Source organism: Phalacrocorax aristotelis, chromosome 6 (assembly GCF_949628215.1).
Source record: "Phalacrocorax aristotelis chromosome 6, bGulAri2.1, whole genome shotgun sequence".
NCBI classification, from domain to species: domain Eukaryota; kingdom Metazoa; phylum Chordata; class Aves; order Suliformes; family Phalacrocoracidae; genus Phalacrocorax; species Phalacrocorax aristotelis.
The window spans coordinates 60,052,985-60,073,917 of record NC_134281.1 but is presented as its reverse complement, the minus strand read 5'-3'; the positions used below and the strand labels follow the sequence as shown (position 1 = coordinate 60,073,917).

The 20,933-nt window shown below is 41.1% G+C and overlaps 2 protein-coding genes across 5 annotated transcripts in view; one reads left to right on the top strand and one right to left on the bottom strand.

Moving 5' to 3' along the window:
* PLPPR5 (phospholipid phosphatase related 5) overlaps positions 1-814 on the top strand; it is a 264,334-nt gene extending 263,520 nt beyond the window's left edge. For both annotated transcript variants that reach the window (XR_012661318.1, XR_012661317.1), the window contains one exon: positions 682-814. The gene's annotated coding sequence lies outside the window, so the exon portion shown is untranslated. The remainder of the gene's footprint in view (positions 1-681) is intronic.
* A 4,495-nt stretch (positions 815-5,309) lies between these two features.
* The window catches only part of SNX7 (sorting nexin 7), a 30,462-nt gene continuing 14,838 nt past the window's right edge, over positions 5,310-20,933 (bottom strand). The window contains exons 7-9 of one of the 3 annotated variants that reach the window (XM_075098213.1): positions 20,048-20,134; positions 13,884-14,036; positions 5,310-5,717 (exon numbers count right to left, since the gene is read on the bottom strand). In XM_075098213.1, the coding sequence (XP_074954314.1) occupies positions 5,637-5,717; positions 13,884-14,036; positions 20,048-20,134 (321 nt within the window). In that variant the 3' untranslated portion in view covers positions 5,310-5,636. Of the gene's footprint in view, positions 5,718-10,277; positions 10,455-13,883; positions 14,037-20,047; positions 20,135-20,933 lie in introns of those variants that run through there. The other 2 variants (XM_075098211.1, XM_075098214.1) reach the window with 2 other exon arrangements.

Sequence of the window (20,933 nt, the reverse complement as noted above, 5' to 3'; positions counted from 1 at the left end):
AGTCGTGCACGCATGGAGCGCCTTGCTCAGCTCTCATTTGACATACTATTTTTTACCTCCTGTTGAAAGCTTTGTTTGTTATTTAAATGAATGCAATTCCAGAGAACAAATTGAAAACATAAACATTTCTTTTCATTTGCAAAAGAGCCTGGTGAGATGCTCTACTTTCGTTAAAAAAAAAAAAAATTAAAAAATCACGATACAACATTGCAACCACTTATTTTTTGATTAAAGCAGCTCATCCAAAAAGGCAATTCAGTTGCTCCTTAAGCTGACACAGTGCTATAACAAGCACTTAAAGAACAGTGAATCTTCCCCACACTGTGTAATCAACGTTGCCTTGATTCCAAGGAATTTCCTTAGTTTGGCTTTGACAGTTAGTGGCTTGCTGGCAACTCTGGGTTAATTATTAATGCAGACATAATAATGCTTATTCCTTAAATAACCTTCTAAGCAATACAATTCTCAAAGGACTTATTCCTGCTGAAAACTCAGTGTCATGTCACTGTCTAGATCAAAAATTTTAAACCTCAAAGTAGGGCTTTTTGCCTGTAGGAAAACTAATACAATGTTTTTTTGATCCTTTTTCCAATTATATTTTAAATGAGGCTATCCTTTTACAGTTCTGCATTTCTTTAATTGTGTATCGTACCTAAAACAGGCTATACCTTCACTTTTCAGGTCCCCAGAACCTCCCAAAGCCAGTGGAAGTTTGTGCTGTCCCTTTCAGGGCCGGATGAGCTGTCTGTTCCTCCCAGCAAGGCTGAGCCACTGCCAGCGGTGGGGCTGCACCCAAACATCGGTGCAGCTTGGCAAAGCAACACAGTAGGTTTCTGGAAGGAGTTTGAGGTTCAGTTTGATGGCCAACATTTCTTTAATCAGGCTGTATTCAATAAGCAGCCTCTGTGGGATTGCATAGATAAGGCTTTTCTCTCTCCGCGATGATGGCAGGGCTGGAGTCAAGGCAACAGAAAGCCCATCAACAGGTCGTAACTGGGTCACGCACTAAAGCGGCAAAGCTGTGCAGAGCTTTATGAACGTTTTTGCCACCCAGGTGCTTTCTGCTAAGGCTGCACAATTTGATCCCGTAGCCACTTGTGTCAGACCCACCAGCGGCCAGGCAGGAGCTCCTCCATTTGTCAGAAAAGGTTTATTTAGCCATTTTCTTTGAGTAAGCGTAAAACATATCAGAGGAGCGGATTACAGACACCTCTGCCCTCATCCATTCTAATACCAGCATTATCCTTATTTTAGTGATGCTATTGGTGAAATCCTGCCCATGGCTGTCAGACAAATGAAAGCATTTCAATATGTAAACTTGAAATCTTTTCGAAAAGTCACTACTTTGGGTGCAAACTGGCAGCAGCAGGGGCCAGCAGCTCTTTTTATATGCCCATTTTTATTTCTTTTTTCTCTGGACATGCATCTTGCCACAGATGACTTGCAGCTTGCCAATCGATGGAGCGTGCACCAGGCAACCATTTATAATCATTCAGTGCTGAGAGCCACTGATGTCTTACCCATACAAGCCAGCTCTGTTTTACCTTTATTACCAGCAACTGGCACTGCTGACAGGTTTTGTTCTTGTCTTCCTACATGTTTTCAGTCTAATGTGAGAGAAGTGCATTGTTTACAGGCCCTACGTATGAACCAGTAACTTATAAAGAGGCAGCATGTTCTCAACAACTGACTTTTTCTTCTGTCTTGGAATTGTTTCCTCTTTATGGGCAAGACACAGACCACAATGACTAAACCTTGCAGCCCTGCAAACTGCAATCCCGCTTCTCTCTGAGGAAGCTGGCTGCGGTTAGCCAGGAGCTGGGGTTTGCACCCTGAACTCTGAGCAAAAGGAGGCCTCTTTTCCTTCTTTTCAATATTTATTTGACTTGTGCTTCCCAGGTACCCGTACGTAAAGTCAGAATGCTCTAACAGGCACTTTGAAAGCATTTGATGGGTAAGTCACGACTGCCTGCCAGTGGTCCCATCTCTGGCGCTGGGCAGGAAGGGCGTCGCTGTGAAAACGGACTTGCCAGGCCAAGAAAACACCCTGGGTCACATTGTCTCTGGCTGCCCGAGGAAGCTGATGAGCTGTGCCGGTTCTGTATTCTACAGGTGGTGATTATCTACCTAGGAAACTGCAGCTGCCGTTTGAATTTTCTATTTTACAATAAAACACTGATGTCTTTAAAGTGATCTCACCTGAAGTTTAGAACAAAAACCACACAGAGCTGGATGGGAAACTTTCTGCCGCTCACAGCTGTTGTTTCATGCTCTCTGCAGGCAGACACACTAAAACATCGCACCATTTTTACGCTGGTTTCTTTTCTTGAAGATCAGGTTTGCCTTTTAAGTGTTTCATTAATTTCAGTCGGCAAATCCGCAGAAGGAAGTCGAGGCCTCCAGACAGAAGCTCTTAGCTGTAAGCAGCTGAAAGTTGAATTCCTAGTCAGACCTCTGGCACTTCAGGAATTATTTAAAGTGGTTGGGCTCTAACAAGCTGGACAAAGCTATCTGAAAACAGCAGAAAGAAAATCCAGTAAGAATAGGCAGGTTGATTTTGAGTAATCGAGTAGTGTAAGAACTCTCTAAGCATCAGTTTAAGGAAGGTGAGACTCCATAAAAGAAAAAATCTTTGGAAATAGGTCTAAATACACAATAGATTTTTCTAAAATTACGAGTTTCAGAAGTGTTTTTGCACAAAGCAAAAAGGACGATGTTTGACTGTACTTAACGATGGGCCTCGGTTTGGCGTGATAATGCTACTAGAAAATCAGAAAATTAACATGGTCACAAGAAAACCTTTATATAACTGATCACTAAAGTCTTTCCCCCCATAAGTTATGGCCTAGCTAAAGAGGACAAGAAATTAAAAACAGCTCATGAACATAATGAACCACAGCCCACATTTTTACCAAGGGTGCAAAATCCCCGATGGTGCTTCTGCCTTCCCAGCGCCTCAGAGAGCAGCTTTCTGCTCCGGCAGAACGTCCAGGTGACATCGCTGCAACGCACACTGGCGCTCCCCATCCAGACGCTCCGTTTTCTTAGAGGAGGCTACGTTAGAGGCACGGGATTTCATTTTTGGTTACACTTAAATATTCACAGCCTTCCAGGTAAGCCTGTTCTAGCTCAATTTCTTGAACTTTCGCTTATCTAGTATTTAGAGTGTTACTGCTGCCTGTCTTGCTGGAATCCTGTTTATAGGACTGTACACTACCGAGAGATTAGGAGCCAAAAACAGCAGGGAAAATTGAGTATTAATAAAAGCAAATTAATGCGCCACTGGGTAAAATCCAATTTTCTGATATATACACACAGTGCTAGAAATTAAATTATTTAGTAACCTTCAGAATAGCTCTTAATGTTAGTGGGCAGTTCTATGGAATGGCAGCTCAGCGTTCAGTGGTATTTTAAAGACTAAATTAGGACTTAGTAGGAAAGAATGATGAAAAAAAAATCAAAGCGTAATTATGACAACGTGCACATTTCTGGTGTGCCTGTGTTTTGAACACCGGTTGCAGCAGCACTAGAAAATATAGAGAAAAGCAATAACAATGAGCACAAATGTGAAATGCCTTTTGTACAAGACGATATTAAATGACAGCTTTACCTCTGGGAAAAGCAGGAGCACTTGGAAGACACACTAGAGGTTGTAAATTCTTGAGTGGCACAGGAAAGACAAACAGGAAACAACTGTCCATCTCGTCTCACGATTTAAGAGGCAGCGGGCATTACCTGAAATTACTGGGTAGCTAGTTTAGGCAGTCACAAAATGAGTTGATTTCTCCCTGCAAATTAAGTTGTGGAAGCCATTGATATTCGGCATGGTAAATACTGAAAGTTTAGGCAGAAAAAAATAAAATTAAGCACAGGGAACGGCGTTAAGGGCTGTTAAGCACATTGCTAGCAGCTCTGATGTTAAAACCAATCAGCAGGAAGGCTACAATGGAAGAAGAGCATCGTCCAGCCACAGTGGTCTTCCCTGCCTCCTGCGCGCATCCGCCGCCAGCGCTGCTGGACAGGACACGGCGCGGCACAGCCCTTCGGCACCGCACCGCCGTCCTCCGAACAGGGACTCGCCTCTCGTCCGTTAATTGCCCAAGGTGGGAGAGGTGCATGCTTCCGGCAGTATTTCAGAAGCATCTGAACTGCTGTTTTATCGCTGGGAAGAGAAAAAGGAAAAAAGCTGACCGTTGATTAATACTTCATAGGGGCAGCATGAGAGCAGGCTTCCTTGCATTGCCGAAAGGCCGTGCTGGTATTCCAGGTCTCACTTGTTGGGGTTGTTCAGCCTGGAGACGAGAAGGCTGCAGGGAGACCTTATTGTGGCCTTCCAGTGCTTAAAGGGGGACTGTAGGAAGGACGGGGCAACATCTTTAGTAAGGCCTGTTGTGACAGGAATGGCTTTAAAGGAGGGTAGATCTAGACTGGATATAAGGAAGACATTTTTTACAATGAGGGCGGTGAAACCCCGGCCCAGGTTGCCCCGAGAGGTGGTCGATGCCCCATCCCTGGAAACATCCAAGGCCAGGCTGGACGGGGCTCTGAGCGACCTGCTCGGGTTGAAGATGTCCCTGCTCGCTGCAGGGGGTTGGGCTGGATGGGCTCTAAAGGTCCCTCCCAACCCAAACCGTTCTGGGATTCTGTGATTCTTTCCGTATTTCAGACCTGGGCTTGCTCAGACCCTAACTGCCAGGGAGGACACCTGCAGGAATTACACATGCAGACTGACAGACCTTTTGGGTGGAATAATTCAATGACTGGATCACTTTAATGCATATTGCATGAGCGAATCAGCTCATCACTTTAATGCAAAACTCTCTTTTCCTTTCTTATCCCTTTCTCTTCCACACTGGCTACCCGAAGAGGGCGGAAGCGAAGCATTACAGGAGGGTCAGCCACGGGAGTGAAAGGCTCGGTCCTGCAAGCTTTTTGATTGGCAGGATCAGGGCTGCGACTGACATTGCATCATCGTAGAAACAGTCTGTTTCATGAACTGTCAGTTTTTTCTTTATCCTTTAAAAAAAAAAACGCCAAATTGAAAACGTTTAATAGACGTGTAAATACTGAAAACTGATTTAACAGTACTTCAAAGCAGCATTAACCTCACAGAACATGTTGAGCGTCTTTCCGTACCACGTTGCCACCAGGTGACTAGCACGGTCTATTAAAATAATCTTAAAGAGCTCCTTACAGACTACGCTAGGCAATTTTACAAGTACAGGAAATTACTCAACAAAGAGAATATAACAAGCATGCTACAATACCAAAATACTTATCAAAGGCTGGGATATAGAATGAAGACAGGCTTTCCGTATTAAACTTTTTATTAAAATTGAGCTATTTTTACATATTTAAAATACTTTATATCCAAATTATGCTATATTTATGAATACAATTGTATGCAAACACTTGCATAAAAATATGTAAAATCACAGCTAAGCAATATAAAGCAATATATAGCATGTTCCAAAATGTATTTCAGGATTAGAATACCTGAGTTTTCAATAAGCTGGTTTCCTGCATTTCACTGATTTTTAACAGTTATATTTAATAACATATCTGATCTTGTATAAAGCACTTCTTTGGTTGGGAGAAACTGCATGGAAAAGGCAGACATGGAGCAGAGAGATTACTCAAGGCCTATCTTCAGAATCTTCTTCCACATGAAGATCCACTCTTTGAGATGATAGGAAGGACTCCCATGTAGCAAGGCACTTAAAAAAAAAAAAAACAACAAACCACAGGTACATATGAATATAGCAGATAGACTTCTGTAAAACTATAGCAAAGGGGAAAAAAAAAATGAAATAAGAAAAAAAAATAGCAGAATACTTACACATTGTCACAAGCTGCTTTTGTGGGACTACGGTAAGAGCAAAATGCGGTTTCCTAGGCAGCTCAGTGATATGCAAAATGTTAGCCACCACGCTGAGTGAGCCGTAAAGGTCACTTTTACATAATGGCACACGAACAGTGTGAGCAGCGTAATTGTATGTGTTAGCATGGAAGATGCTAACATTAATTATGCTCTTCTTTCATCTCTCCCTTTAGTTACAGGCAAAGATCTCTTCCAAATAGAAAGCGCACTGTCAGGCACAGTTCCCTTGCAGTCTCTGCGGATCCCTACTCTATACTCGGTTTTCTTTCCGAGTTAAAACAGTTTTTTTTCTAAACGCATGGAGAATTCATGTTTCCCCTGAGTAATGGGAAAGAAATGGGACCAGAAAGGCAGGGGCGGGGAGGGGAGGTGGGAAAACTGTCACCCTTACAACAAGTGGCATTTGTCTCCTCATGGAAAAATGTATTTCTAATTGTACAAACTCATTTTTTGATTTGAAGCACCAAGACTGTAGGTAGTAAAATGAAAAAAAATCCCCAAATTACTTTGGTTCGATTTGGCTTAAATGAGCGCTGGCAGCTTGGCAAACCAGTATAAATCAGAGATTAGTGGTGAGAGTCATGGCAAGGCTATCGCTAGGCAACCCGTGGTGTGCCGATCCTTGTTACTCAAAGTCCCAGGCTTTTAGAACAGGGCAGGCAAATTAATGCAATAATTTTATTGTTTTGATGCTATTGAAAAAAAAAAAAACCACGTTGAAATGGAACTGTTCTACTAAAATTTTGACTTATACCCTCATACCTATCGCTCTTGACAATGCAGCTTATTTACTACTTACTTAGTTTACTTACTTACACAGATTTTTTTCATGAAGAATCTGAAATATTCACAACAAATATGCTGGAATTTCTCAAGAAATCTCTTCTTTTATATTAAAACCTGGACAGCATACTCTGTTAATCTGAATTTAAATTAAATCAGCAAACGGTATCATTTCCTAAGTGAAAACTTTTGCCACAAGCTATTCAAGCCACAGAACTTTGCTGTGCCCAGCGACGGTGAATTATCTAGCATCCATCCGGCATTGCTTAGGAAACATGGAGAACCCGCTGGCATTCCTGCTGCTTGAACTTACAGCCACCTAACTCTGTCTTATGAGGCATTTCTAGTGAATGGCGTGAAAAATCTGCCATTAAATATGTAGATTTAATCATATTACATTAAAGAGCCCAGGTCCTGGTATTATTGCATATCTATGTGCAAGCAGATGAGTGGCAGGATCTGATAGTCACAAATAATGGTAAAGTATAAGCTCGAAAGGCAAAACGAAGACGACGCACAGGACGACCGGAGTTGGGGCAATCCATGATGACACAAGGGCACGGAACCAGGGATAGCCATAAAATTACGGGTGACGAAAGTAACACGAAAAAGCAAACAAAAGTCAGCAGCGATTATGTCTCTGAAGACAAAAAAGTAGAAGCCGTGGGTCTTCTAAGTGGTTGAAGATAACGTGAGAACTTAAAACAGCTAACTGACCTAAGAGATCACGAGGAAAAACGTATGCGGGAGCTAATTTCTGCATAGATTTTTGGTTGTTATCAGGCATGTCAGAGACCGTTCCCGTCCTTCATATAGTGTCCCCTAGACTATGGCTGCCATGAATCTACTCCCCCAGTAGTTCTTTTCTGATCCTGCTGACGAAACCCCCAACTAACCTGTGCTGCTTTTGCATACCACATTATGCTGCGGTTCAGAGCACATCTAAGGTTGGGATTACTGTGAAAAGAGAGGAATAACGGGACAAGATTCATGTGGAAAGCTGCTTTCTTCATTGACTTTTTGGAGAAATGTTAGTTTGAAATGGTAAATATAAAATTGGAGAAGCGGTGAAACATGGTGCTACCATGAACAGTGATCTGCAAGTGTTGCAAACTGATTTCTGGCTTAAAAGGTCTTTTTGACCTTTTGTATAAAGCCTTTAAGGTTTGCTTATTAGATTCTCCCCTAGTTCAACTGAGTCTATCTGAGATGCTTGTGTTGGAAGGCGGCATCTTGGTTTTAGACTGGCAATGAGGCAGCTGCCAGCGACGTGCCTTCGCTGTGGCGCTCGGGCTCAGATTTGGGTTTGCTAGAGCCCAGCCTCGATGGCCGTCCCGGAAAGCTGCAAGGCACATCTGTTTTCCGAGGCTTTTTCTAGGTCTGGGACAAGAAATGATCGCGGCTTCTTGAAGAGTCTTTTGCTGGCAATGACTGACCTTTTTTTTCCTGAACGACAGTTAAATTTATTTATACTCTGTAACTCCACGTTTTGTAATTTCAGTAATGCGAATTAAAATACATATATTGGCACTGGCTGGACCGTAAAAATGGCTTTCCGTTATCTTTGCAACTCTGAGCCAAGCTGCACGTGTTAAAATGCATTCGCAACATGTTGCTTAACCAGATAGATACGATCTATTGAAGCTTTTCCAGACAAAGATGCGTTTTTTTCAGTTACCCAAGTGATTCAGTTTTTAATTTATCTGCATTTATATAACTAAAACGTTTCCCAAAACGTACGAGCAATGGTGGCTCATTTCACTGTCAGACATCACACTGCCGCTACAGCTGACAAGTTTTATAATTAACCCTACCAAAACAAAACTAGGTCTCTGTGCCTTAGGCGCAAGCTTTTTATATTGTGAAGCGTGAACTGCATAAACGACATTTCGTTAGCGAGGTATACTTCAACGTTATTAGAGAATGATTTTAATTCATTCTCCTGGGAGGCTGAAAACGGAGATCTACATAGGGGATCAGCCAGCTTTCACAAAGGAGGCAGAAAGAGGAAAAAAAATAGAAAAACCAAACCCAGGAAATTAAATGTGCGTGCAAAGGACTGAAATTCATAATCCAATTACTTGGTAAAAGCCTGGCGGAAGACATAAAAAAGCCTAAATACACAAAATTAAATAGCAAGAGCTTAAATAAGGCTACTCTGCCTAAAATATTCTGATTACTACTGCAGGTCACACATCTCTTCTGCAACATCATTTGTAGAAACAACAGCGGAAAGGTTTCCATATCGTTCAACTGCATATCTAACGAAAAAGGAGATACACAAATAGAACGTGTAGTAGGGATGAGAGCAGAAGCAGCATGCCACACGCCGTGTGTGTTTCTGTTCCAGTTCCCTGTTTTCCGTGGTTGATACCTTAAAAATATCATTTCTGATGGCATTTTCTGGAGTAGAACCTGAAAATGAAGTCTTGTGTGTGGCTGAGACAAAAAATACTCTCCTAGTTTCTGGGTGCAAGGAGACAAAAACCAGAGGGCATAGAAATAGCCATTCCCACTATTAAAAAAAAAGTCTTCCTGGAAGTTATTTAGAAGAAATTTTTATGGCTGAAATGAATGCGGGTTCAAAGATGGATCCTGGCTTTGAAGCAACACGCACAGAGACAAACTGGCTCAGCCATGTGGGAGCTTTTGAAAATCACATGAAGTTTGTTAGCTGAATTCCCAGGCACTGCTAAGGTAGGCTGTGCTCAACATGCATGAGCAGCTAACGTCTTGCTACGCAACCAAATGACTAGTCAAACGCACGACTACCGAGGCCTCCAGGGCAAACAACAGATCTCATCTACTTCTCTACAGCTTACACTAGATGAAGAGGTACAGGCTTTGGAGTTAGAGGGAAGTCGTTCTAATGGGGAAGGAGTATTGCTTTGCCCTACTGAATCTTTTGAATCAATTTATGCCTGTACAACAATGTAGGTCACAGAAATAAATTACATTATGCTTGAAATAGTTAAGAAAATCAGGAAATTATTTACCTTTTTGGAAAAGAGTAAGCTGAGTCAATACCAACAAGAATCTCACTATATCAAAGATGATTTCAGCTGCAAAGGTTTAACAGGATTAGTATGACATAAAAATAAAACTAGAGGCTACGCTTTAAAAAAAGGCTCATCCATGCACAAGAAAAGAACATGTTATTTCAATGCCAAAACTAATTAAGTATCACCCTACATTATGAAAAAAAAACCCCAATCCTCCTGCATTTACTAAAGTGCCTCATGAGCAGTGGAAAACCAAACTCTGGTATATTTGCTAGATTTCTAAAGTCTAACTAGTCTTTGGATCGTGCTGCAACATCTAGCCACTTATTTTGGTGTTTTTTTCTTAACAGAATAGGTTAACGATGTTCTTTGCTGAGAAAAATGAAAGTGTTTCTTTTGCTTTGATGCTGTAAATATCCTAGAGACTATAGCAAACTCGTGAGAAAAACAAAAGGAAGAATTTAGTAAATGTTTTAATTGCTCTTTGAAGCCAGGGTTCAACATTGCCTGGTTTTGCTTTGCTAATTTGTACCAGGAACACTTCGGACATGGTAGCTAAATAATAATACCACCCCCACCCCCACTAAAACTTTGTATCTGGTTTTGGTTTTAGTAATGCTGCATCTTTAGGGCTGTGCAGGATATCTATACCTAACGTAAAGGCAGTGCTCCTGGTGACAATCAGCTTTCTCAGCTGTAAGCTCCACCCTGTGGACAGTTTGTGATTTCAGCTGTTTGGCAGATACCTCTTCTGGCCTAAGGTGTGCTACTTCTGCCAAGTGTCGCGCCTAAGGCGTGGGGAAAGGGAATAAAATAAACGGCACAATGTTAACACATACTTCATTCAAGAACTTTTCTCTGTAAGGCAAACAAATCACTGCTATTTACTTCGGAAGTAGGAGTAAAGCTCCGATTTTTGTAAAAATTAAGACCTTTTCAGAAAATCCTCCCTATTTTAGCAATGCACTCACAGCCATTATTAACACAGTATGTTATTGGCCTTAAGCCGTTGTGGACTACAGAGAGACTTAAGCATGCATTCAGCTCTTCTCCAGAAACAAAGTAAAGGGAGTAGAGAGCTCTGTGAACTCCTGAGACCAGCGACAGGAATACCAAATGGTTGGTCGGTCATGGTAATGCTTGGCTACTAAACGACCTTATATTTAAATGTATTGTAGCACAGCTTGTACGTTATCACAGGAAAGCCTTCGTTCTCATAGGTCTGCATAGATTGGTGATTCCACAGCTGTAGAAACAAAGGACCACTTTTATTTCAATTATATTAACTGTAGATAGTCAATAAACTGGAATGCTACAGAAATACCTCTGCTTGCTTTGAATTAGTAAATCCAGAGAAATATAATTACAGGTAATGCTTTAAAGTAGCGCCGCAGGTAATGCAAACATTAATTCAGCTTAAGGGAGACATACTCTTTTATGCTACCTAAGTGATGCTTGACAAGTTGACAGCAGAATCCTTAGGCAACTACAATTAAGGAAAAAGCCAAACAAATACAAGGTCATACTCCTTCCCCATATTGTGACAGAGAGGAAATAACATTTTAGAGATTCTAATGTACTTTGACACATTGCTATGTTGTACTTGATCACACTGGCTTTAGTTTTATGCAGCCTCGAAGGACTGCATTCTCTGCTGCGAAAGCTACCAGAAAACATGAGATGTCTGGCGTTACTCTATAGTTCTCAGAAATTTAAGGGATGCAGAGAACGGCCACTAACAGGAGTAACTCCTGGTTAGGTTGTGTGCCTGGGAAACGAAGTCAGCGAGAGGGGGGAGTAATGAGGCGCAGAGTGAAACGCTGCCGTACAAAGGGAATGGGACACTGCTCGTGGGGAGGAAGAATAGGGGTTGAACTGCGGAGGGGAGAAGCTGTGGAGTTAGAAAGCAGGAGGTGATACCTCACAGGAGATGGACAGAAAAGCTGGGCAACCGAATCATATCCACAGCATCCCTGGTGCCTGGGAGCATGCACAGAACATGCTTTGGGAAAAAAAAAAAGGCAGGAAGTAAGCTGAGGGATACCTCAAAAAGAAAAGGCTTAGTAAGGGGTGCATCAAAAGCATGAACGAGTAATTTAACTCTGGACATGTGCAAGAACATTAATGATGCAAGAAATGACTGAACAAGTGAAGAACACTGTACCAGGCACTGTGTTTGTGCATGAGTTTCATGAGTGAGACTCAAACTATCATCTTTAAAGTAGGATTTTGCTTTCTGCTGAAAGCATACAAATCATATTCTGACTCTCAGGTTTCTCAGATTCTCTTCCTGAAGTTTCACTTCCACATAGCAGAAGCAGATGTGAGGGCTGCTTCTTCTGCTGGCTTCAGGAGTGCATTACACAACTGTAGCTGCTCATGGAACAGCTTCTGACAGTAATCACTTCTCCAATAATTAACCATCAGCGTTAACTGCAGGTCTCAAATAAACATGCATATTTTAGATCAACGCTCCCAATCTATTATTAATTTTATCAATTTCTCTTGAATATCAGGATTAAGATAATGGTTTTCTAATAAAACAGGAAAAAAAATTGGTAAGCCCTCACTTTGCACACAAGGAGTGATACGGTTTGCACCGTGTTTTCCATTATTGCAACTGCTGCAGTAAGAGAAGCTGGTTTTTTTTTCTAAAATCCAGATCTGCCAAGAAACAACAGCAAAAACAGTTTGTGCAGGTTTCAATATGCAAGAAAAGTGCCAACAAAGAATAATGTCTCAGTGTAAACCGATTTGTCCAGTACTTCCGAGGCTGTTTAAGACCCACAGGCAGTTACAGAGATAGCTGAACCATTTTCTGCAGTTTCTGACTTAATGACAGTAATCTCATGTACAGTACGAGCTTTGGCTTTCTGAATTAAAATTCTAATTCAGCAAAAAGCATTTCTAGACAGGAAAGAGAACCAACAAATTATTTTTGTGTTTTAATTTAGCTAATCGTTCATTAACAAAATATTCCAACATATTTAGCATCGTTTTAACATACGTATTGCTGATATAGAAGTCAAGAGATCATCAATAACTGAAGAAAATGTGAGACGATGCCAAAAGCTTGCTGCCTGATTTCAGGAAAATATTTTGATCTTAATATGTAACAACAGATTGTCAATGTCCGTGCATCTCACAGACTGTATGTTAATTAATTAGACTTGATGATCAAGAGCTCTGTCTTTTCAATTATGTTTTAACAAAATGATTCGTAAAATCAGGACACTGTCCCTGGCTAACGGGCAACCCATAGAAAGTTCAAAATACAGGACTGGAAGTTACAGATGTCAGCACGTATCTGCGAAAATTAGTAATTTATGATTAATAGATGGTTTAGTGTATTCCAACTTTTATCCCGAAATAAGGAGAAATTCTTTAAAACAACTCAAGACGTGGGATATTTCCAAAATGCCCACTTCAGTCAACAATGTGTTCTCCACAAAGACACTTCACAGAACGCTTAACATATTTTATTATATGCTTTCAATTCCTCTTTCATTGTATATATTCTTGTAAAAGGGAATTCTCACCAAGAAAATTAGCCGTGGCATTTGAGGTGAAAATAAAAATCTACTTTCAACCACTTTTCTTTCTTTCTGAAGTATCAGGTTTCAATTATAAAGAGATTCAATTTATTAATTGTATACACTTGCAGCATTTATATCTTTGTTAAAAAGTGCCATAAGCTTTTCACGCTGACTTCTCAAAATTGTATTGTTCTTCTTTCTCCTAGTAAAGTCTGATTGTTTCACAAAAGACAACTCCTCAGAGAAATAACAAGAAGGACTTCCTGAATGTGCTGTCTGAAATGGAATCACATTTCAATGTTTTCCCCCTACAGGATGATTTACACAATGTTTGAGCTTTCCAGAGCGCTTCTTCATGCAGTTACAGCCAAGGTTTCCAAACTGAAATATAGCAGCTGACATTGAACCGAAAAATATGTTCCAAATTGTTGTGGTTAGTAAAACAAGAGTGCCCTCTGTTGTTGATGAACTCAGGATCAACCACTTGGGCACAAATAAAACACGTTTTGCTTGAAACGAGTCAGATGAAGGATAACTGCCTCCCCCTTCCCGCAAAAACCGATTCTGAAGTTAACACAGGCTTGAACTAAAATGCAAGAATTCCTCTTTACGGACAACCCACGGAGTTCTCCACTGAAATAATCAATGAAAAACTAACATTGCTACGAGAAAGTGGTTTACCTCTTCGTAATAACGGAGATTATTCTCAGCCACATTAGTGAACGTTGATCTCATGTCACACCGCATGTTTTTCTTCCACCTTTCCCAGTCCGCTTTCAGAGCATTATTGGCACATTCGACTTTGTCTTCAAGTTTCCCTATCTCTTCTGAGAACTGAATGTGAATAGTAAAAATTAAACAGTATTAGTAAAGGTTAGAAAGTCACTATTTCAAAAGTGATTGGAATCAAGTGACAGTAGTGCAGATGAACAGAACTGCAAAACCAAGGTTGGTATTTAACTTAGCACAGAAAATCATTCCCCAGGCATAAATTTAAATTTTATTCTTAATGAGTAACTGGGTACAATTTCTGAAACATCAATAACAGACATTCTAGACCAGAATTAAAGTGTTGCTGAAGGTATTTATATTAACCGAGAAGTTACAGACCCTGGCACCTCTTCACTAGCACTTGACAGTAATGCATCTAAAAAGGAAAATACAGCGGCTTTACTAAAGCAGAATCAACTACACAAATTAGATTTGGCCAGAAAAACTGAAAAAAAGAAAAACCCTGACAGAAGCTTTGATAACCTCAGGACAAACCAGAATGGGGAGAAGACAGCAGAAATCAAAGGCACAAACTTTCTGATTTCTTGCCTGTCACCTTGCAATCTTTTCTTGCGGAACTAACCTCTGTGTGACCACGTGAGAGAAAGAGAAATACAGAAGCAGAGAAAGAAATAAAACCAAAGGACTTCTGCAGAGAAGAAGCTCTTTCACAGCGATCCAGGATCAAAAACCTTGAGGGCTACTCTATAGACGTTATTTTCTTCTAATTATTGTAGCTGCACAAAGTGACTTCTCAGCTAATGGGAATCAGTAAGTGGACAGAGGCCCTCTCTTCAATGAGTCTTCTAGTCCTCTCAAGAATTTTGTTACCTATTGTCATTTACTAATCAGCTGTGTGGGTTCTGGCTGGCACCCGGTCACAGAAAGAGGTACATCTTCTGCAGCTACAGTGCGAATTCGTCTGCTGGGACAGCACAGCGACTGCCTGCACCGGGTGGCAGGTCCGGCAGAAACACCACCAATAAGGAACATCAAGCAGGAAAAGTTAATCTCCTCATATTGTTTCCATTGCAACTCAGCCCCCAGACACCTTCCTCTTCTTCCTCGTATTCTGCTGGCAGGCAATTTGTTTTGCCCTTATACAACGCCCCTGTAAAGTTGGATAGGTCCTCTGCAGAGCTGGTGCTTCCATTGATATGAACTTCAGGGTTCCAGAGTTAACTTCCAGGATTTCCAGGGACTGCTTAGGCTATTGGCGGAATGCAGAAGTGTCAACATTCAGAGCGGGATGCGGGAGGCCTTGGCTTTCCAGCTTGAACCATGCAGGGAGGACAGTGGTCCAGTGCAACAGCCCGCAGTCCTGCCACCATCAGAAACGAATTAAGCAGCACTGCCCGAAATGGTCTCAGAAGCTCAGCCCAACGCTTAATTCACAAACCACGGATCCCAGTTCAATTTCCCCTGCTAGAATCCTTCAGCTCTGAAAGTACCCAAAAACTCCTTACCTAGTAAAACCGAAAATTTAATCTGAATAGATCTTCTCCACATTTCACGATACACAGATGAATAAACATTTTTAGTTAGACTTGATTTCTACACTGATTCTCCTTGCCACACTTCTAGATTAATGAAATACTGGTTATTAATCCAGAGCAAAATGCAAAACATTATTTGTGTTTTACTGAAAAGCCCATGTTCAATTATCTAGCCGGACCAGTAATCAAACTATGGACAAGGGTGATTGTAACTACCAACACTGTATTGGACAGGAAAAGGTTAATCCAAAGTTTAAATGTGGGGAAATTACCTTTAAAAGAATTACAGGCAGCTGGATTCAGTATCTTGGGCATGACCTAAGTTAATTGCCCTTCCTTCAAATACCAAAAATGAATGCACACGGAATACTGAAAACAGTGAATATTTTTAGATGATTTAGAGTAGGAAAGGCAGTTGAATCTACTTGCTGCTTTTGCAGGAAAAAAGTCCCTCTATATGGGAATAAGCTAGGCTACACACGTAAAGAAATTAGACTTAGAAGGCCTGGCTGCAGCGGTTTCCCCTTATCTTGTTCTTTGTATCTTTAAGGCATTTATTTGAGAGTTTGTTTTTGTCTTGCCTTTTCTAGGAACTACGCAGTTCTTCCACAGTGTAGTCACAACACGATGTGGACAGGCAGACTTTGTTCTACATCCCTGCCTGGATATGAGGTTTAAACATCTAAAGCGCAAAAGAAACTGTGTGTTGTATCAAGGCAAGGGTTGGACTTAAGGTCTAAAGACAGCATTATGCCACGCTTCATCTCAGGTAGCGAGGTTCAAGTTCTACTTTTTCACCGCTGAAGAGAGACACAAATGCCACCCTCTTCAGCTGCCGTGAGAGCAGAAATCAAAGAAGAATGGCTTGGTCTCGACAAAAACACCTACCTAGCGTGCTCCTCATTTACAAGGTGTAAATTGTTACATTTATCCTGCAAATTAAATATGATTCTGAATCCATTTTCTTACATTGATCTCACTGAGGCAGCTAGAGTGATAAATTAAATCTCACATCAGTGATCCCCAGAGGACAGCACGGTGCTAATCAGGCATCGGCCCACGGCACCGGGCGCTGGGAGCCAGGCACTGCCAGGGCGGCGCGCTACCAGATGTGAACAGTACGACCTGTAGCCAAAGGGACTTGGCCCAACAGCCAAATTACCTGGTAAGTGACACAGCATTTTACACTATCTCGCTATGCCAAATAGCATGAATTTCTATCTGCTACATGAATTAATCCTACAGCTTGGTGATACTAACCCTTTTTAGCCTGGAGTTAAAACATACGATATATTCAGAACGTGATAGATTCAGCATTTCATCGCTTTACTACTTAGTTTCAAGGCTGAACACTAGAATCCTTAAGTTAGCATTTAATGCTTATCTGGTTCTGTCAGAGCACGTTATACCAACCTTTTGTCAGAACTACTGTTAGCACTAGTGGCAGTACCAAAACTGTTGAAAACTCCCAGCCCACAGAGGATGCGCTAGCGTTGCTGTGTACGCCTTCAGAATGGAGCACGGGAGCGATGGAGCCACAAACTCCAACATCTTCACAGCCAGAACTCTGCAGGTAGGAAAGGTCTAGATAAGCAGGAGGACACCAAAGTCCTCCCAAATATCTGTCAGAGCCTGCATCCAAAATCACAGTCTTCAAACCTTCCATACCCTGAACAACTGCCTTCTTCGTAGATTAAATTTCGGAGTGAGAGACAAGGTTTTGGCTTTTTAGCAGCGCCACAAGCAGCCGTCTAAAAGCCCGGTGGTGGAAGCACAGCTCAAGAAAACTTCTTTTCCCAGCCAATGAGCCTGACATCTCGCAAGGTTTAATTTGCGATCCCAGCCTATTTCAGCCGCACTGACCTTGGGGATGTTTTGTATTCTCCTGCTGTATAACCTCCTGTTTGTTAAATCATTTAATGTTTGCTGTGACCAATGCTAAAGATCTCACAGCCTTTTATCAGCTCTAATGACAGTCTGAGATTCCTTATCTGTGGTGGAAATGTACTTCAAATGAGATTAGAGTTCATGCCACTCATTGTCAGCAGAATTTCTGGCTACTAGATTGCACTGACAAGTTCAATCTGACATCTATGAGATCATTAGAAGCTACATGAGTTCTGCGTAGGAATAGAAATGTGCAAACACAGCCAAACTCAGCGTTTGACACCGATTCCAATAACGGTGCCTGTGTTATGACCACCTTTTATTCTGAAACCAGCCAGGTTAGAAATGTCAGCAGAATATTTCGACACATAATAAAAATTAAAACATAGTAAAAAACTGATTAAGAAAACAGTTGAAAGTTACTTGAATGGGTAAAAATAGCAGTGCACCATTCTCTGTGGCCAAACTGTCATTAATAGAAAAAGCCTTCAACTTCTAATGAAGAAAAAGTCTTCCGGATACAGCTGCTACTCAATTAGAGAACACAGGATTTTATGATCAGATTAGACTAACAGACATCTGTTTTACTGCTCTCGTGAGACTGCAAGGAGCATCAGGCTCTCAGAAGCAGGATTTTTTGAAAGGAGTAAGAAATAGAGGAGTTAAAAGATAAAGCAAAGATCTGGACACCTGGGTGATCACACTGTGTAAAGGCTTTTGCCAAAACTGTAAACGCAGTTTTGGAAACAGTGAAGAAAGACCAGGTTGTGCAAACTGATCTCAAAGTTTTAGTGGAAGCAAGTACAAACATCTCATGGAGTAAACCATCGTCAATATCACATCAACGTGGTATGATTAATGCTATTCTAAGGGGAAAAATATTCCTTTCTTTCTGTAACAGCTCAAGAAAAGAGAGTGCACGCACCTTGTCTGAGGCCTGCACCAGATGACAGCAGAAACACACTCCGAAAAGACCATGTCCTGCCTGGCAGCGTTCCCTTCCCTATGCTGGACAGCAATAAGACTAGCTGCTAAATGAACTGTACAGAATCGCAATTCGTCGCTGAATCGCTCTGTGCAAAAGCAACTGCTTTTTGCCGGTTGCCAACAAACCATACAAACTTGAAGTACTGATTAAAAGGGACGCAACGTGGAGAAGTTGATATGACTACAAATAACATACAAGTAACTTCCGCAATGACTCCTTTCTGCAGGAATAAATTCTTAAGGCTCATAGAAACGTAGAGTATCTCAAGTTGGGAGGGACCCGTAAGGATCATTCTTAATGTATACTGTGCTTTTACACGCAATGCAACTAATGGGTGCTGCCGGCACGCGGGGCACCCGTGGCGCGGGGTGCTGGGGTCACGGGCAGGCTACGGCAGGAGCCCGCAGCGGGTCTGCCAGTTCCCCCACACGGCAGCACGGGAATACTGTGGCCAGCAGAGGACTAGGACCTGCCACTGCTACCCCAACCCCAGCCTAGGGGGCTTCTCCAACTTACCGCCCTCCGCGCATTTTATAACAGCTTCAAACTTTATACGTAAACTAAAGGACAAAGGACAGGAGAAGCGGCAGAGGAAGGAGGGAAACAAAAAGAGACTAGAGAAAACACAACGGCAGTGAAATGAGAGGACAATATAAGGCATAAGTAATCAGAATTTTACTTCAGGAAAAAAACAAAACCAGAGGTATTTACTTACTGTCCCACTGCAGTACGCGGAGGCAAATGGTTACAAAATACACCATAGCCATCGTAGATATCAGACAGTGATAAGATATTCTTATTCAGCTCAGTGACAAGAAATCAAATAAAAATATGCATTTCAAGTGCCAAAAACTATCTAAACAGCTCATCTTTACATGGAAGCTAATTATGACAACCTTAATAAAAAGTATCTGAAATGTCAAGGACTTTCTCCTTTGATGTTCTAAAAAGTTAGAGTCATTATTATTTCGTCATTTTTATATACCATTTATCCTCTATAACACTTTGTGTTAACACTGTGCTAAAAGGCTGTTATTTAGGCTGGCGAGTTAAACAATCAAAAACTGAAAAAATGCCAATGCCCATCCCAGAAGTTGCTTTTAATGGGCCTGCAGAGCCTCGCTGATGGGTTTGGGGGTGCCTACCCCCATGGGCTACCAGTTACGGTCTGACTTCACCAGAATGAATACAGGTGTCATACTGGAAGTAAAAAAATGTCCCTGGGCCCAACCAGTTAAGACAGAAACCTGAAAGAATAGAATCCAGAACTTTTAATTTTAAAGAAGTCTAATGAACAGCTTTGCTCATTCTAATCACCTCCTCTCCCTCTCCTACATCAATGCAGCAGCAGCTACAAGAGCACTGCAGCAAGTCTTACTTTCTTTTAACTCCCGGTGTGGAAGTAAACAGAAATGCTAAAAATAAGCCGTGGTACAGTCTGTGTTGACAAAACACAGTGGTTGCCCACTATTACCACTCCTTTGCTCCAGCCGCCTATCTAGTGAAGTTTTGCATCTTCCTCCTGATTGCCTTCGCCTGGCACGCACAGCTACAAAGACCAAGCCTTTTCCGATTATGTGAGAGAATTACAGACACACCATCCAGTTACAAAGCGTGGCTTCGGAGCACGCACTTTCTTCAGGGGGTCATCTTTTGCAGTTAGAATAAGGCCTGGAAGATTTCAGCTTTCTGTACATACTCACCAGATCTTTTTCTGTCTTTTTATTGGCTAAAGCATCAACTTTGGAGTCGAGCTCGCCTTGAATTTGGTCTCTCCTTTTCAAAACACCCTTAATATAGAAGACAAAAATACAAAAGAAGTAAACCGCACCAAATTTTAGCCATCTATTCAGAAAACCATCAAACATCTTGGCTATTTAATAAGTTAAGCAAGATCACAGAATGATGCCATTTAATGATTTTGACATGATACATGTACTTTCCTCAACAAAAATCTTAAAATCATGTCATGAAGACTTATTTTGCAACACCTCTACTTTATCTTATGTGTTTTTCAAGAATCTTAGTAAATCCAGAATCAGTTGTGCAAGAATCTGCCATTCACGGTAAAGTTACTAGTTGTATAAGAAAAACTGCAACAGCAGTTTACTTAGTATCAGCTCAACGTACTAGATAGTCATATTTTAAACCAGCAACATGAGTTTGCCAAATTTCATGAATGAAAGTATCTTCTCTTAGTAAAAGTTACAATATAAAGTAGAATAAATGACTAAAAACGGTATACTAGGCATTATTGAAATTGTGGCTTTACCCCCCAATATTATTTTGTAAGTGCCAAATCTAGTTCAGTAAAATCAGATAAAATTATCATTAAAATGATAGATGTTCTGACATCGATATATGTGCTTATTTTCAGCATACGTAATTATTTCCTCCTTTAAAACTCTCTTATCAGGTATTGGATTTTTAGCATAACGTCAAAAAATAATTAGAACGGGGAAGGAATTTTACTTGTTAAACTACAAAACAGGAACGGTATTACAGATTAAATTTCTATTTCCGATGCTGATTTGCTCGGTAGCCTTGAAGAAGCCTTACAAATTTCTCTTTGCCTTAGTTTCCTCCCCT